The 17,886-nt window shown below is 44.4% G+C and overlaps 1 protein-coding gene across 1 annotated transcript in view; it reads left to right on the top strand.

Moving 5' to 3' along the window:
- The window catches only part of tspan4a (tetraspanin 4a), a 52,218-nt gene that overhangs the window by 6,992 nt on the left and 27,340 nt on the right, over positions 1 to 17,886 (top strand). Inside the window, exon 3 of the mRNA XM_034525404.1 lies at positions 4,864 to 4,938. Coding sequence (XP_034381295.1) covers positions 4,864 to 4,938 — 75 coding nt within the window. The remainder of the gene's footprint in view (positions 1 to 4,863; positions 4,939 to 17,886) is intronic.

The following is a 17,886-nucleotide window of genomic DNA, read 5'->3' as shown; positions in this document are numbered from 1 at the left end:
AAACATGAGGTTAAAAAAATGAATAAGAAAGCAGACATTGAAGACATGAAGTCATGACATTAAACCAAAATCCAATATCCTGTCCTTTTGAGGACACCGAATTTCTCCCAAAGTTCAATTTCAAACCGGGGTTATCTGTGATTAAATTCATGTTTCACACCGGTGAGTTCGACTGCAAGTCAAACAGTACAGGGGGAGGTGTGGTGGGTCTGTGACCTAATCTGTCCACATATTAGTCCGAGAGGAGAGGTCGCCGTGGTGGAAATGGAAGCTCCCTCTAACTGGGGTCTCAGCTATAGAGCCTGTTAAAAAACAACAACGATTAGATCCCTCATGTGAAGAGAAAGGCCCCGAGGGCTCCTCTCCACATACACTCAAGGCTGGAAGGATCCCATGGAGGTATTGATTTTGGGAGGGTGCTGATGGACTGTGTGCCTGACATGAACGCCTTCACCAGTCAAACCACAAAGAGCCCCCCCCCCCCCCCCCCCCCCCTGAAGCTTTCACGCTGCGTGGAAACCACAGCACGGATGAACACAAAGGAATCAATCCCTCTGCCTGGACTTTGATTATAGTTCTCATCCCGGGGTCCAGCTGAGACATCAATCTTCTACTTAATAGGGATTTCAGCCGCGCTGGCTGAACGAGCCACAACGTAAATAAGAGTTGCATGCGAGGGCGGCGTCTGCAGAGGACTTGAGCGGCCAATAGAAGCTCCTGTTCTTCAGATAGTAAATATCACAACTCATTAGCGACTAATTGCGACTATTCTGGTCCTCGAGAGTCGGTGTCCTGCAGGTTTTCGTCCCCCCCCCCCCCTGAAGGCTTCAGTTGGCTAGAGACCAGCTGTGGCTCATCAATAGTACAAAAACTGTAATGGAAGAAGAAGACTGCAGGACACCGGTCCAAACACGACAGGAATTTAGAGGTCTTAAAGGACCACTTTGCTGAGTTTGATTTGGCTGGTGATAGACACGACATGGATAATACTCTCCATTACACGCGTCAGTGCTATCTGTACCTCCCGGCTTTGCTCTGTGAGAGGGCTAGCGAGATTTTCACTTTATATTTTGTGTTATCTGGTTGTTGAGAAAAAAAAGGTCTCGAGGCCAAAAAATAATCTTTGCGATCGCTCCGACTGAGACGACATGATCTGGGTGAAAGATTTCAGGGTTGAAAGCAGCCTTCTAACAAGATACAGAGAGTGGTGTGTGATGGTTTAAGATAGGAAAGGCATGCAATACAGTGGCGGGGAGTACTGCACTGAAGTACTGCACTGAAGTACTTACTGTCTTCTAATGCGTTTACTGTGGGGTGCCCCAAGGCTCAGTGCTGGGTCCAGTTCTTTTTCCTTTTTTCCAGACAATGCAATCACCCAAATTGGAGTTCACACATAACAGTCTTTATGTTTACTTATTATTATACTTGCGAGTCATTCTCGGTCAAAACCTCATCTTACATTTAAATCAATGTTTCCATCCTGCTTTCATCATCTCAGAGAGGTTTCAGGGATTAAAATCAATGTTTTTTACTTCACTGTTTATTTGACTGCTCGTGATTACTTTTCAAGTTAAGCTTTTACATAACAAAATCAATTAAAAAAAGATAACTAAAATACGGTTAATTAATACATATTAAAGCAGTGGTTCCCAGTGTTACCAGATATATAAAAGCAACATCTGATCGTGACATTTCCGATGGTTATGAGTCGTTCGCAGTTTTACCAAAGACCGATTTCTCCTTCATATATTTCAAATTGGCCATTAAATCATAAATTCAGGTCCCAAAAACGTCCATTTTAGTTGCAGGACTTTGTGTTTTCTTTGGTCTTCTCCCTTTAATCATCTCAGGACCCCTCGTATTTAACTTATGACCCTCTGAAGGGGGCCCCGGGCCTTGATTGGGACTAAAATACTGTATATTATAAAGTTAGCTCCACCTCAACCTGCCAATGCTTCTGTAAAACAAATACTTTTACAACTTTAATTGCATGTTCCTGATACGACTACTGAAAGAAGGATACTTGTGATGAAGTATTTCTTTTGGATCTTCAGTACTTCTTCCTCCACAGAGAGTAGATAGCTCAAAGTTTCAAAAACAGCCGAATCTCAGTTTAGAGACTCATAGAGATTTCTGATCCATAGAAAACCTGTTTACCCATTTTTGTTTCCTTCCACTCTTCTCTGCTATAAATCTTTCCCCCCCCTGTAGTTTATGCAGCTGGAAGCCTCCGCTGCAAACACGGAAACGTATTTCAGTTTGAATAATGACGAATCGGGGAAAAACATATTGAGCCCGTTTGGGTCCTTTTTGTAATGAGATCTGAGATCTTTGTTTACAATAATTTATCACGGCGAGACGCCGAGCACCAAAACAAACAGCGGATTCTTTTGGATTTGAGCCGGCGACGTGTTTGTTTAGACAAACATTACTTTAACCACCGCGACGCCGCTGCATCTCATTAGGCTCGTTAGGCCTTTTCACATCATTTGGAGCAAATTATGCCATTTTCTTTGGGGGGGGGAGGGGGGGGGGGTGTTTACCATCTAAATTAAACCATTTATTTCCTCAAATACTGAATTTTTTTTTTTTAAAAGATCAACACTTTGAGCCCGATTGACTTAATTAGCACACTGTTATGCACTTATTATCACCCTATTCACAAATGGGTTCTCATCATTGACGGGTTAATTTCTGCAATTTATGTGATAATAACAGCTCATTTCAATGCTGCAGTCTGAAATTCCTCGAGCATATTCAATAGCATTTTTTTTTTTTGTAGTATATTATAAAAAACTAAAATGCAGTCTTGCTGCCATCGAAACGACCCCATCGAGTCTGCGTATTGCTGGAGTCAAATTTTCTTATTAAGGGCAGATTAATGGGCAAATATTCAGAGAGCCACAGGGGATGGAGTCTGTTTGTTCTCCGAGTGCTGGCGAGTATCAGTTTCTCTTTATTAACGATGTCCCTTTGCTCTCCGGTGTGATTTCATGGGCTCGAACAAACACACCGAAAGCCAGAGGAAAAAAATAGAGAGAGAGAGAGAGAGAGAGAGAGAGAGAAACGGTAGAATGACGAGGAAGCAACGAAATATGATTTTTTTTGGGCTCTGGCTCTTTTTTTTCTTCTAAAAAACTTTTTGTTGCTTAAAGAAAAGTCAAATATTCAGAAACTAAGAAATACTGTCGAGCTTCTTCTTCCCTTGACGGAGTTGGTATTTTGAAAAAGATTTCATCATCAACCTAAAAAGGCAGAATTTTAATCAAATCCACAGAGGAGCATATTTATTAAAAGGTTTAAATAAAACACCCCACAACAAAACAAAAAAAGACTTTCCAGGATCTTCACACAACACATTCAGACAGTGAAGCCCGACGGAACAACAGACATTGAAAAGACCTCGTGGGCTCGATATCCAGCATCGTGAACCGACTGCACTCGCTGTCAGGCTGCAGGACGCGGAGGACGCGTAACCACGGCGACGGCTTAGAAACTGAACATCTCCACTCTGAGATTCTGCTTGTGAAAAAAAAAAAAAAAAAACTGGAAGGCGGTCGCCTGCGTCTACGAGGGCGCCGCGATCAGGAAAACACGGCCGAGAGTCGTAACACGATAACAACTTAATATCACGATACGAGACTGGATATCGTAATATGTCTCTTCCTGGTTGTGATGTCATATTTTTGTACACTTACTCATTATATCCACATTACTGATGGTTATCTAGCAAAAATCCCATCGGTTAAATATCTTTTTTTACACCAGTGGTCAACCGTACAATACAAATATCCAGATATTTGGTCAAAAATATGGTGATATTTAGATTTTCTCCACATCGCCGAGCTCTAATGAGAATCAGCACGTCTTTGTACATCCAATGAAGTGCTAATAGCTAACGTGCTAAACGTTAGCTATAATCCACGAGCACTCGTGTTTCTTACCAACGACAATCAAACATCACACCTTTGACTGAATACCGCAAAATCGACGATATTGAAGGGCGGACCATTGATTTTTTATAAATATAAGTATAGATATAAGCTTGAACTGCAAATAATAGAGCAGTTTGGTAAGTTCTAACCAGGAAAAGACCCACTATGACATATTAGGATATCTAATAAAAGACTTTATTGACACTCATATTACGATATTGGTGTAATTGCCTTTGAGTACCATAGAAAGATCTCCACAAAGCCCTACTACCATTCTCTTTACTTAGGCCTTTCCTGTGTTCCATAATTATGGGATGGTGGTTGCTCAAGCAGGAGCATTTAGCCTCTCCTCGTCTGCAGAGATATTTCAGCGTTTTTTTTACAACACGCAGCACAATCTGCCAGATTTATCGGTCCGCGGACGCATCAGTTGATAAACTAGTGTCGTTTCATCAAGATTATTTTTTATTATGACCCTGTGGAATATTCCACCATTGTCTCAAATAATTCACCCCCCCCCCCACTAGCAAAGTGGTTGATGACTGAGCCAGTAACACACGGGCCCACGGGAAGAAGATGTATCACCCGTCAGGTAGGAGGCGACGGGTGAGGAATAAAATGAGGCAAATCCAAAAGCGTGAGGGTATCTGTGCATCACCTCTCCTCGTCTCCTCGTCTCCTCGTCTCCTCGCCTCCTACCTACTCCTCTCTGCTCTCGTGACCTGTCACTTAGAAATATTGACGCTCCTCGACTGTCCTTTCTTCGCCAACTCTTTCTCTTTGACACTCTTTGGCCATTTCATTCATTGTTATTACTTTTCACACACACACACACACACACACACACACACACACACACACACACACACACACCTCAGTGATAAATGGCGTGTTAATAAATAAGTCTCTCCCCTTCTTGTCTCCGCAGTTCTTCATCCTCCTCCTGCTCATCTTCTTCCTGGAGATTCTGTCCATCATGCTCTTCTTCATCTACCAAGACGAGGTAAGACTCCTTGAAGTGCTCTCGGCCTGTTGCATGCTGGGATTCCTCCTCCACCTGAAGGAGAGGGGAAGAGCCCTCCATGTTTAAGAGAGAAGCGCGGACTTTAAAATGATGCTGTTGAAGCTCACGCCAGCACTGTTTTCTGCAACACAAGCAAAATAATATATATATTTCCATATTAGCTGTAAAGTGCAATCTTTTCATTATAATACCGCAAAGTATTTCAGTACTATATATATATATAATATATAAATATATCCTCCTATGAATCGCCACCTTAACGTGGTGGAGGAGTTTGAGTGGCTCAGTGATCCTGGGAGCTATGTTGTCCGGGGCGTCAGCCCCTGGTAGGGTCTCCCAAGGCAAACAGGTCTCGGGGGAGAGCCCAGACTAAGAGCGGTTCAACAAACCCTGATGATAAGCAGCCCACGGATTGTAGCCACCTTGCCCGGACAAGGGAAACCGGGGCACCCTCCCGGAGCCAGACCCAGGAGTGGAGCTCGTCGGCGAGCGTCTGGTGGCCGGGCTTTCGCCCATGGGGCCCGGTCGGGCTCAGCCCGAAAGAACAACATGGAGCAGCAGTCACCCTGTGGACCCACCACCCGCAGGGAGAATTATCGGGGTCGGGTGCTATGTAGACCGGGCGGCGGGCCAGGCGGGAGACCTGGGCGGGCCGATCGCCGGCAGCATAGACTAGCTCTAGGGACGTGGAACGTCACCTCACTAGCGGGGAAAGAGCCGGAGCTGGTGCAGGAGGTGGAGCGGTACCAGCTAGATATAGTTGGGCTCACCTCCACGCACAGCATGGGCTCTGGAACCAAGCTCCTGGAGAAGGGTTGGACTTTGTCCTTTTCTGGAGTTGCCCAGGGTGAGAGGCGCCGGGCGGGAGTGGGGATACTAACGAGCCCCCGGCTGAGCGCCGCTGTGTTGGAGTTTTCCCCGGGGAACGAGAGGGTCGCCTCCCTGCGCCTACGGGTTGCGGGGAGTAAGGCTCTGACTGTTGTTTGTGCTTATGCACCGAACAGCATTTCGGAGTATCCGGCCTTCTTGGAGTCGGTGGGAGGGGTCCTGGAAAGGGCGCCGCCTGCCGACTCCATAGTTCTCCTGGGAGACTTCAACGCTCACGTGGGCAATGACAGAGAAACCTGGCGGGGCGTGATTGGGAGGAACGGCTTGCCCGATCTGAACCCGAATGGTGTTTTGTTGTTGGACTTCTGTGCTAGCCACAGTTTGTCCATAACGAACACCATGTTCGAACATAATGTGGCTCAGAGAGGAGCAGAGCTGTCAACTGATCACCACCTGGTGGTGAGTTGGATCAGATGGCGGGGGACTCGGCTAGAGAGACCTGGCAAGCCCAAACGTGTAGTGAGGGTGAACTGGGAACGTCTGGCAGAGGATCCTGTCCGGGAGGTCTTCAACTCCCACCTCCGGAAGAACTTCTCACAAATCCCGAGGGAGGCTGGGGACATGGAATCCGAGTGGACCTTGTTCAAAGCCTCTATTGTGGATGCGGCTGCTCGGGGCTGTGGCCGGAAGGTCATCGGTGCCTGTCGTGGCGGCAACCCTAGAACCCGGTGGTGGACACCGGGGGTGAGGGTAGCCATCAAACTGAAGAAGGAGGCCTTTCGGGCCTGGCTGGCCCAGGGGTCTCCTGAAGCAGCTGACGGGTACCGGCGGGCCAAAAGGGCTGCAGCGACGATGGTCGCGGAGGCTAAAACTCGGGCATGGGAGGAGTTCGGGGAGGCCATGGAGAAGGATTTTCGGTTGGCCTCAAGGAAGTTCTGGCAAACCATCCGACGGCTCAGGAAGGGAAAGCAGGGTCTACCCCAGGCTGTTCTCAGCAGGGGGGGGGGAACTGCTGACCCGGACTGGGGACATCGTCGGGCGGTGGAAAGAGCACTTTGAGGAACTCCTAAACCCGGCCAACATGTCCCCCGGAGAGGGGGCAGCGGCGGAAGACTTTGGGGTGGATTCACCCATATCCCTGGCAGAGGTCGCTAAGGTAGTCAAAAAGCTCCTTGGTGGCAAGGCGCCAGGGGTGGATGAGATCCGCCCTGAGATGCTGAAAGCGCTGGACATTGTTGGGCTGTCTTGGTTGACACGCCTTTTCAGTGTCGCATGGGGGTCGGGAACAGTGCCCATGGACTGGCAGACCGGGGTGGTGGTTCCCATCTTCAAGAAGGGGGACCGGAGAGTGTGCTCGAACTATCGTGGTATCACACTGCTCAGCCTCCCGGGAAAAGCTTATGCCAGGGTGCTGGAGAGGAGGCTCCGACCGCTTGTCGAACTTCAGATTCAGGACGAACAGTGCGGATTCCGTCCCGGTCGTGGAACAGTGGACCAGCTCTTTACCCTTGCAAGATTACTGGAGGGGTCCTGGGAGTTTGCCCAACCAGTTTACATGTGCTTTGTAGACCTGGAGAAGGCTTTCGACCGGGTCCCTCGGGGGTTTTTGTGGGGGGTGCTGCGGGAGTATGGGGTGCCGGACCCGTTGGCACGGGCCATCCGGTCTCTGTACGCCTGCAGTAGGAGCTGTGTTCGTCTCCTCGGTAGTAAGTCAGACACGTTCCCGGTGGGTGTTGGCCTCCGCCAGGGCTGCCCTTTATCACCGGTCCTGTTCGTGACCTTCACGGACAGGATATCTAGGCGCAGCCAGGGGGCGGAGAGGATCCGGTTCGGGAGTCTTGGGATCGCCTCTCTGCTGTTTGCGGATGATGTGGTCCTGTTTGCCTCCTCGGACCGTGACCTCCAGCATTCACTGGGGCGTTTTGCAGCCGAGTGCGAAGCGGCAGGGATGAGAGTTAGCACCTCCAAATCTGAGGCCATGGTGCTCTGCCGGAAACCGGCGGATTGCTCCCTCCAGGTGGGGGCAAACTGCCTACCCCAAGCGAAGGAGTTCAAGTATCTCGGGGTCTTGTTCACGAGTGAGGGTAAGGTGGAGCGGGAGATCGATAGGCGGATCGTTGCGGCTGCAGCAGTAAAACAGGCGCTGTACCGGTCCGTCTTAGTGAAGAGGGAGCTGAGCCGGAAGGCAAAGCTCTCCATTTACTGGTCGGTCTACGTTCCAACCCTCACCTATGGTCACGAACTCTGGGTTGTGACCGAAAGAATGAGATCTCGGATACAAGCGGCCGAAATGAGCTTCCTCCGTAGGGTGGCCGGGCTCAGCCTTAGAGATAGGGTAAGGAGCTCGGACATCAGGGGGGAGCTTGGAGTCGAGTCGCTGCTCCTTCGTGTCGAAAGGAGTCAGCTGAGGTGGTTCGGGCATCTAGTTAGGATGCCTCCTGGACGCCTCCCATTAGAGGTTTTCCGGGCACGTCCAACTGGTAGGAGGCCCCGGGGAAGACCGAGGACACGCTGGAGGGATTATATCTCCCGGCTGGCCTTGGAACGCCTCGGGATCCCCCAGAATGAGCTGGAAAGTGCTGCGGGTGAGAGGGAAGCCTGGGTCGGCCTGCTGAACCTGCTGCCACCGCGACCCGACCCCGGATAAGCGGGTGATAATGGATGGATGGATGGATATAAATATATATATATATATATATTTATATATTATTATTATATATATATATATATTCATATATATATAAATATATATATATATATATATATATATATATATATATATATTTATATATTCATATATTATATTATATATATAATATATAAATATATATATATATTATATATAAATATATATATAAAATATACAAATATATATATATATATATTTATATATTATTATATATATATATATATATTCATATATATATAAATATATATATATATATATATATATATATTTATATATTCATATATTATATATATATATATATATATATATATATATATATATATATATATATATGTATTTGGTATAAATCTGAGCCATGATACAATCCCATCAAAATGATGATAAAGTATCCTACCAGCCCCACACACATAAGGAGACGCGCTGAAGAGGCGGGGCTTACCTCCACGTAGACAGCGTGTCATCAATCATGGCTGAAATAACCCCCGTTGCTGCTTATATATCCCGTCTCTCGGTTCCTTCGCCGTATCCATCAAGCCACAGCTGTGTGAACCCGACATAATAAGTATATTCCTCACGGATTTAATTGCAATTCTCGGTTTAAAAAAAAAAAGGAATGCAGAAAGAAAAAAAACTGTCGATACGTAATATTCACCCTTTATTAGTTCTGGCTGCAAGAAGACGAGCAATCGCCTTTTTAAAATGTTGTTTTTGTCTGAGTGTAGTTTGGATGGACGCGTTGTTCCTGCTCCACCGTCTGATTTGTACCAATAAATTCATACGCAGACAGTCGCTTATGGGCAGCAGCAGTGCAGCAGAGCTGGTGCCTGAGGGAAGCTTTCATGAAACTTCCTGAGGTTTCTTTTTGTTGTTGTTGTTGTTGTTGTTGTTGTTGTTGTTGTTGTTGTTGCCGTCGTCTTTTGCTGAAACGATTCACGCTCGCACATCTTCAAACACCCTTTTCCTCGTTAATAAATCCCCATTTATGTCAGCTCATGCATTCAGGATGACTTCCCCTGTAAATAAACAACTCAGGCGAGAGACAAGCAGACGAGTTCTCCCTCTCGCACGCATCCGTAATCCGTGCACCTTTTTCAGCTGAGCTATTAATAAAGAGTTGGAAAGGGCACGTTGAATTACATCCACGTGGTCCTAATCAATGCCCCCTATCCCCCCCACCACCCCCCTCCCAAATGTACTCACGTTTTTTTACCCTCGGGGTGCAATTTAAACCTCCAGAAAATTATTGCAATTAAAACGAATACCCAACATGCTGTTTGTCTCTTTGTCGGCGACCTATATTCACTAAATGTGGCGATATTAGTGCGATTAGTTGTGCTCTTGAAGATGATGCAGCACTTGTCTGGATTTGAATATCAAAAAGTCAGAAGTACGTATAGTTGTGTATTGTAAAAATTGTTAAATTAAATTAGAGGCAACATTACAAGCAGTAACAACAGCGGCATCAGCAAACAAAGGAATGCTACGTATCATTTTATGGGTAATTTTCATCAATTAGAAATGGAAATTAATAGTTTGGTATTCAGGGCTGTAAATAACTGTAGATTGTAGATTTAGACCGATTATTTCCGACAATTGGAAACCGCTCGTTTTGTTCAATCAAGAGCCGAAAAAGTCACGATATTCAGTGGGTGATATACGAAATGGAGCAAAGACGTTGGAGAGTGAGAAATTACTTTTGATTGTCAAAATTCTTCTTCATTTCATCATCACTTGGCTGATTTAACCATAGCCGTGTTTTCATCGCAGGACGGGAGTCGAGTTTCCCGTAACAGGCACAAAAAAAAAAAATAAAACAAAATCTGCAGGTGCTGAAATTTCATTGAGCATACTCTAGAGGCACTTAATGCCACAGTGGATTGGAAACATACATCTGCGCCATGAATCATTGGCAATTTCAAAAGACTATCATTTATATTATTCATGTTCTGGTGCAGAGAACTTTATCCCTGAAGGCCGTGGTACATTTCGGTAAATAACAACTCACTTTAACATTTCCTGCCACTTTCTGTCGGCGACCTTGGACCTGCATGTTCTTTGTTTTCTTTTTGTTATACTATATAATTTGCCCGATGTGTGCTGTGTTTCCGTCCTCGTTCCCCTTTGGAGGTGTAACGCGAGGAGGACTTCCTGACTGGCGCGTTCTTCTGTGCCTCTCAGCCAATCAGCGCTGCCCTGTTGAGCTCTTTAAATGAATGAACCTCCCTCTCAGCGTCCGTGTTGCCCGATGTTCAGCGCGCCGCATCATTCAGCCTCTGAATAATTCAGTTTTGTTCACCCGGGAGGCGCTGGCGGTGAAGAATGGGTGGCCATTAACCGTTGCTGACGTTGATATTTCTCTTTTGAAAAACAGCAGGGGGGCTGGGTTTTATTTGTAAGTTGTTCAATGTGATCACTGCTGGAGAATTTAACAACGCCTTTACAGTGTGCTACATCAAAGCACGTTTAGCCATGCGGGGCCCCTTTGGTTTGTTGCAAAGAAAGGACTTTTGGACGTTAAATAAACTTATTAAAAAGTCGCTGCGGTATTATGTCTTAAATTGAGGTTGTGTGCTTGGCTCCTAGACCCAAGTAATAGGAATTATTCTGAGGTTTCAGTTTATTGCCTGTTATTTAAGAGCTATCCTTTCCGATTACTTTTTGTGTGCTTTAAGAATAGACAATGACTTGTTGTTTTCAGTATTCTTAAGAGAACTGTCTGTGAATCCCATGCAAACAAACTATCCTACCAATACACACTGCAGCTGCAGCATGCATTCAATCAATCGGGACATCATTTGAAAGTTGCACCTTGAACTTTGACCCTCTTGCTCATATTTCTGCTGTGCAGAGGATTGTGGGTATAATAGAATAGCCAGGAACAGAACATCCTCTTCTTGTTTCGGCATTGGGACACACTAAGTGTTGGGACACACTAAGCATTGGGACACACTAAGTGTTGGGACACACTAAGTGTTGGGACACACTAAGCATTGGGACACACTAAGTGTTGGGACACACTAAGCATTGGGACACACTAAGCATTGGGACACACTAAGTATTGGGACACACTAAGCATTGGGACACACTAAGTATTGGGACACACTAAGCATTGGGACACACTAAGTATTGGGACACACTAAGCATTGGGACACACTAAGTGTTGGGACACACTAAGCATTGGGACACACTAAGCATTGGGACACACTAAGTATTGGGACACACTAAGCATTGGGACACACTAAGTGTTGGGACACACTAAGTATTGGGACACACTAAGTATTGGGACACACTAAGCATTGGGACACACTAAGTATTGGGACACACTAAGCATTGGGACACACTAAGTGTTGGGACACACTAAGTATTGTGACACACTAAGTGTTGGGACACACTAAGCATTGGGACACACTAAGTATTGGGACACACTAAGCATTGGGACACACTAAGTGTTGGGACATATAAGCATTAGGACATTTAAGCATTGGGACACACTAAGCATTGGGACACACTAAGCATTAGGACACACTAAGTGTTGGGACATATAAGCATTGGGACACACTAAGCATTGGGACACACTAAGCATTGGGACACACTAAGTATTGGGACACACTAAGTATTGGGACACACTAAGTGTTGGGACACACTAAGCATTGGGACACACTAAGTATTGGGACACACTAAGCATTGGGACACACTAAGTGTTGGGACGTATAAGCATTAGGACATTTAAGCATTGGGACACACTAAGCATTGGGACACACTAAGCATTAGGACACACTAAGTGTTGGGACATATAAGCATTGGGACACACTAAGCATTGGGACACACTAAGTGTTGGGACATATAAGCATTGGGACACACTAAGCATTGGGACACACTAAGTATTGGGACACACTAAGTATTGGGACATTTAAGCATTGGGACACACTAAGCATTGGGACACACTAAGTATTGGGACACACTAAGCATTGGGACACACTAAGTATTGGGACATTTAAGCATTGGGACACACTAAGTATTGGGACATTCAAGCATTGGGACACACTAAGTATTGGGACATTTAAGCATTGGGACATTTAAATATTGGGACATTTAAGCATTGGGACACACTAAGCATTGGGACATATAAGCATTGGGACATTTAAGTATTGGGACATTTAAGCATTGGGACACACTAAGCATTGGGACATATAACCATTGGGACACACTAAGTATTGGGACATATAAGCATTGGGACACACTAAGTATTGGAACATATAAGCATTGGGACATATAAGCATTGGGACACACTAAGTATTGGGACATATAAGCATTGGGACACACTAAGTATTGGGACATATAAGCATTGGGACACACTAAGTGTTGGGACACACTAAGTATTGGGACATATAAGCATTGGGACACACTAAGTATTGGGACATATAAGCATTGGGACACACTAAGTATTGGAACATATAAGCATTGGGACATATAAGCATTGGGACACAATAAGTATTGGGACATATAATCATTGGGACACACTAAGCATTGGGACATATAAGTATTGGGACACACTAAGCATTGGGACACACTAAGTGTTGGGACATATAAGCATTAGGACATTTAAGCATTGGGACACACTAAGCATTGGGACACACTAAGCATTAGGACACACTAAGTGTTGGGACATATAAGCATTGGGACACACTAAGCATTGGGACACACTAAGTGTTGGGACATATAAGCATTGGGACACACTAAGCATTGGGACACACTAAGTATTGGGACACACTAAGTATTGGGACATATAAGCATTAGGACATTTAAGCATTGGGACACACTAAGCATTGGGACACACTAAGTATTGGGACACACTAAGTATTGGGACACACTAAGCATTGGGACACACTAAGCATTGGGACACACTAAGTGTTGGGACATATAAGCATTGGGACATTTAAGCATTGGGACACACTAAGTATTGGGACATTTAAGCATTGGGACACACTAAGCATTGGGACACACTAAGTATTGGGACACACTAAGCATTGGGACACACTAAGTATTGGGACATTTAAGCATTGGGACACACTAAGTATTGGGACATTTAAGTATTGGGACACACTAAGTTTTGGGACATTTAAGCATTGGGACATTTAAATATTGGGACATTTAAGCATTGGGACACACTAAGCATTGGGACATATAAGCATTGGGACATTTAAGTATTGGGACATTTAAGCATTGGGACACACTAAGCATTGGGACATATAAGCATTGGGACATTTAAGCATTGGGACACACTAAGTATTGGGACACACTAAGCATTGGGACATATAAGCATTGGGACATTTAAGTATTGGGACATTTAAGCATTGGGACACACTAAGTATTGGGACATTTAAGCATTGGGACACACTAAGTATTGGGACATTTAAGCATTGGGACATTTAAATATTGGGACATTTAAGCATTGGGACACACTAAGCATTGGGACATATAAGCATTGGGACATTTAAGTATTGGAACATATAAGTATTGGGACATATAAGCATTGGGACACACTAAGTATTGGGACATATAAGCATTGGGACATTTAAGTATTGGAACATATAAGTATTGGGACATATAAGCATTGGGACACACTAAGCATTGGGACATATAAGCATTGGGACATTTAAGTATTGGAACATATAAGTATTGGGACATATAAGCATTGGGACATTTAAGTATTGGGACATTTAAGCATTGGGACACACTAAGTATTGGGACATTTAAGCATTGGAACACACTAAGTATTGGGACATTTAAGCATTGGGACATTTAAATATTGGGACATTTAAGCATTGGGACACACTAAGCATTGGGACATATAAGCATTGGGACATTTAAGTATTGGAACATATAAGTATTGGGACATATAAGCATTGGGACACACTAAGTATTGGGACATATAAGCATTGGGACACACTAAGTGTTGGGACACACTAAGTATTGGGACATATAAGCATTGGGACACACTAAGTATTGGGACATATAAGCATTGGGACACACTAAGTATTGGAACATATAAGCATTGGGACATATAAGCATTGGGACACACTAAGTATTGGGACATATAAGTATTGGGACACACTAAGTTTTGGGACATTTAAGCATTGGGACATTTAAATATTGGGACATTTAAGCATTGGGACACACTAAGCATTGGGACATATAAGCATTGGGACATTTAAGTATTGGGACATTTAAGCATTGGGACACACTAAGCATTGGGACACACTAAGCATTGGGACATATAAGCATTGGGACATTTAAGCATTGGGACACACTAAGTATTGGGACACACTAAGCATTGGGACATATAAGCATTGGGACATTTAAGTATTGGGACATTTAAGCATTGGGACACACTAAGTATTGGGACATTTAAGCATTGGGACACACTAAGTATTGGGACATTTAAGCATTGGGACATTTAAATATTGGGACATTTAAGCATTGGGACACACTAAGCATTGGGACATATAAGCATTGGGACATTTAAGTATTGGAACATATAAGTATTGGGACATATAAGCATTGGGACACACTAAGTATTGGGACATATAAGCATTGGGACATTTAAGTATTGGAACATATAAGTATTGGGACATATAAGCATTGGGACACACTAAGCATTGGGACATATAAGCATTGGGACATTTAAGTATTGGAACATATAAGTATTGGGACATATAAGCATTGGGACACACTAAGTATTGGGACATATAAGCATTGGGACACACTAAGTGTTGGGACACACTAAGTATTGGGACATATAAGCATTGGGACACACTAAGTATTGGGACATATAAGCATTGGGACACACTAAGTATTGGAACATATAAGCATTGGGACATATAAGCATTGGGACACACTAAGTATTGGGACATATAAGCATTGGGACACACTAAGTATTCGGACATATAAGCATTGGTACATTTAAATATTGGGACATATAAGCATTGGGACACACTAAGCGTTGGGACACACTACGTATTGGGACACACTAAGCGTTGGGACACACTAAGTATTGGGACACACTAAGTGTTGGGACACACTACGTATTGGGACACACTAAGTATTGGGACACACTAAGCATTGGGACACACTAAGCGTTGGGACACACTAAGTGTTGGGACACACTAAGCATTGGGACACACCAAGTATTGGGATACACTAAGCATTGGGACACACTAAGCATTGGGACACACTAAGCATTGGGACACACTAAGTATTGGGATACACTAAGCATTGGGACACACTAAGTGTTGGGACACACTAAGTATTGGGACACACTAAGTATTGGGACATTTAAGCATTGGGACATTTAAGCATTGGGACATATAAGCATTGGGACAGACTAAGCATTGGGACACATGAAGCATTGGGACACATGAAGCATTGGGACACACTAAGCATTGGGACACACTAAGCATTGGGACACACTAAGTATTGGGACATATAAGCATTGAGACATTTAAGTATTGGGACATTTAATCATTGGGACACACTAACCATTGGGACACATGAAGCATTGGGACACACTAAGCATTGGGACACACTAAGTGTTGGGACATATAAGCATTGGGACACACTAAGTGTTGGGACATATAAGCATTGGGACACACTAAGCATTGGGACACACTAAGTATTGGGACATTTAAGCATTGGGACACACTAAGTATTGGGACACACTAAGTATTGGGACATTTAAGCATTGGAACATTTAAGCATTGGGACATATAAGCATTGGGACATATAAGTATTGGGACACACTAAGTATTGGAACATATAAGCATTGGGACACACTAAGCATTGGGACACACTAAGCATTGGGACACACTAAGTATTGGGACATATAAGCATTGGGACACACTAAGCATTGGGACACACTAAGTATTGGGACATATAAGCATTGGGACACACTAAGCATTGAGACACAATACGTATTGGGACATATAAGCATTGGGACACACTAAGCATCTTTTCCCGGCACAGTTTGACAGTTGACATGTAAACTGGTCTCCTCCCCATTGAACCTCATTAAATGACACAGGAATCGTCTCTCCTGTGATATTCCGTTATCTTTTGTGCCTGAAATCACCTCTTTAGTGGCGCGATGTCTGCTCGTCACCTGGGAGTTATTCCTCATGCATGGGATGCAGAAATTAACCGAGAAGATGGAAAATAAAATGAGAAATCTTTCGACGGTAATGTAAAATGTATTCTCTGTATTCCATTATTGATGCGTTCACTTCATAAATCACGTTAATTTCGCCACCCTCCTGCATGAAAAGTACATTATCTTCTTTTAATAGTGTCATTATCGGGGATTCCAGCTCTGACATTATCTGTCATTTTGTGTTATTCCCCATTCTCCTGCAAACAAAACAAAACAACTCCTTTCAAGCGTACAGTATATATTTTAGCGTCTCAGTCCTGTTGTTCAAGTAGTTCAAACATAATTTAAAACACGGTGCTGAGGACGAACATGCTCAGTTTACAATCTAGAGTTTTTACTAAATAAATACGCCGGGGTTATTTGTTATCTGTGGGGAATTTTTGATTTGAATACGGCCTATATTACCAAAACATTTAATACTTCCTTCCGTGCACACAAATATTTTTGGACTCGGTTTTAAGAGATGCTCATTAGTGTTATACTTTGTTTTTTTATCCCATGTATTTAAAAAGAAATGTATCGCTCTAGTTTATCGCCAATTATCGGGAAACTGCTGCTTTCCTCCGTCACCACGGTAACACCCTGCAAGCAGTCCGGCCCGTCGTAGAGTCCAATGCCGTTCCTCCGGTTGCCGTAAACTTAACGGAGCATGTTGTTGAACTCTGTCTCGGGCCTCCGGTTCATTACACCTGCTTTAAACACCATAAAACGCTCTGCGGCGCAGCTGGAGACCGCTTCAAACGAGCTCACACATCCCCCACCACGCCTGAAAACGATCACCGTTTGTTTCACTTTGTCGGCTCCCGAGGGCGATGAAGAGGGCGATGAAGAGGAGAAAAAAAAGGTCCTACGAGGTTAACTTCGGCGGAGACGCTCAAGGTGTCAAAGAGTGAATGGAAATGAGGCTGACTCAGCGGCGGCGGGGTGGGGGGGGGTATTGAAATGTGATGTATGGGTTGTTTACGGCGCATCCGCGTGGGCTTTACAACCTTTATTATCACCTGGAGGGAAAAAAATCACTCAGCCAGACAAACGTAAACAGAGCAATAACAGCAGCGGACCACCAGCCTTCTTTTGTTATTAGGGAGTTATCGATGGCTTCAATGCTCACCGTCCACAGGTGCTGCGACTTTTTTGAATTCCCCTCAAAGCAAACGGCGTCCGGACGGCCGACAGGTTCACCGCTGGAGAAAAACGGGCTCAC

This window comes from Cyclopterus lumpus, chromosome 3 (assembly GCF_009769545.1).
Source record: "Cyclopterus lumpus isolate fCycLum1 chromosome 3, fCycLum1.pri, whole genome shotgun sequence".
In the NCBI taxonomy this organism is placed as follows: Eukaryota; Metazoa; Chordata; class Actinopteri; order Perciformes; family Cyclopteridae; genus Cyclopterus; species Cyclopterus lumpus.
This window is presented reverse-complemented; position numbering and strand designations above follow the sequence as displayed.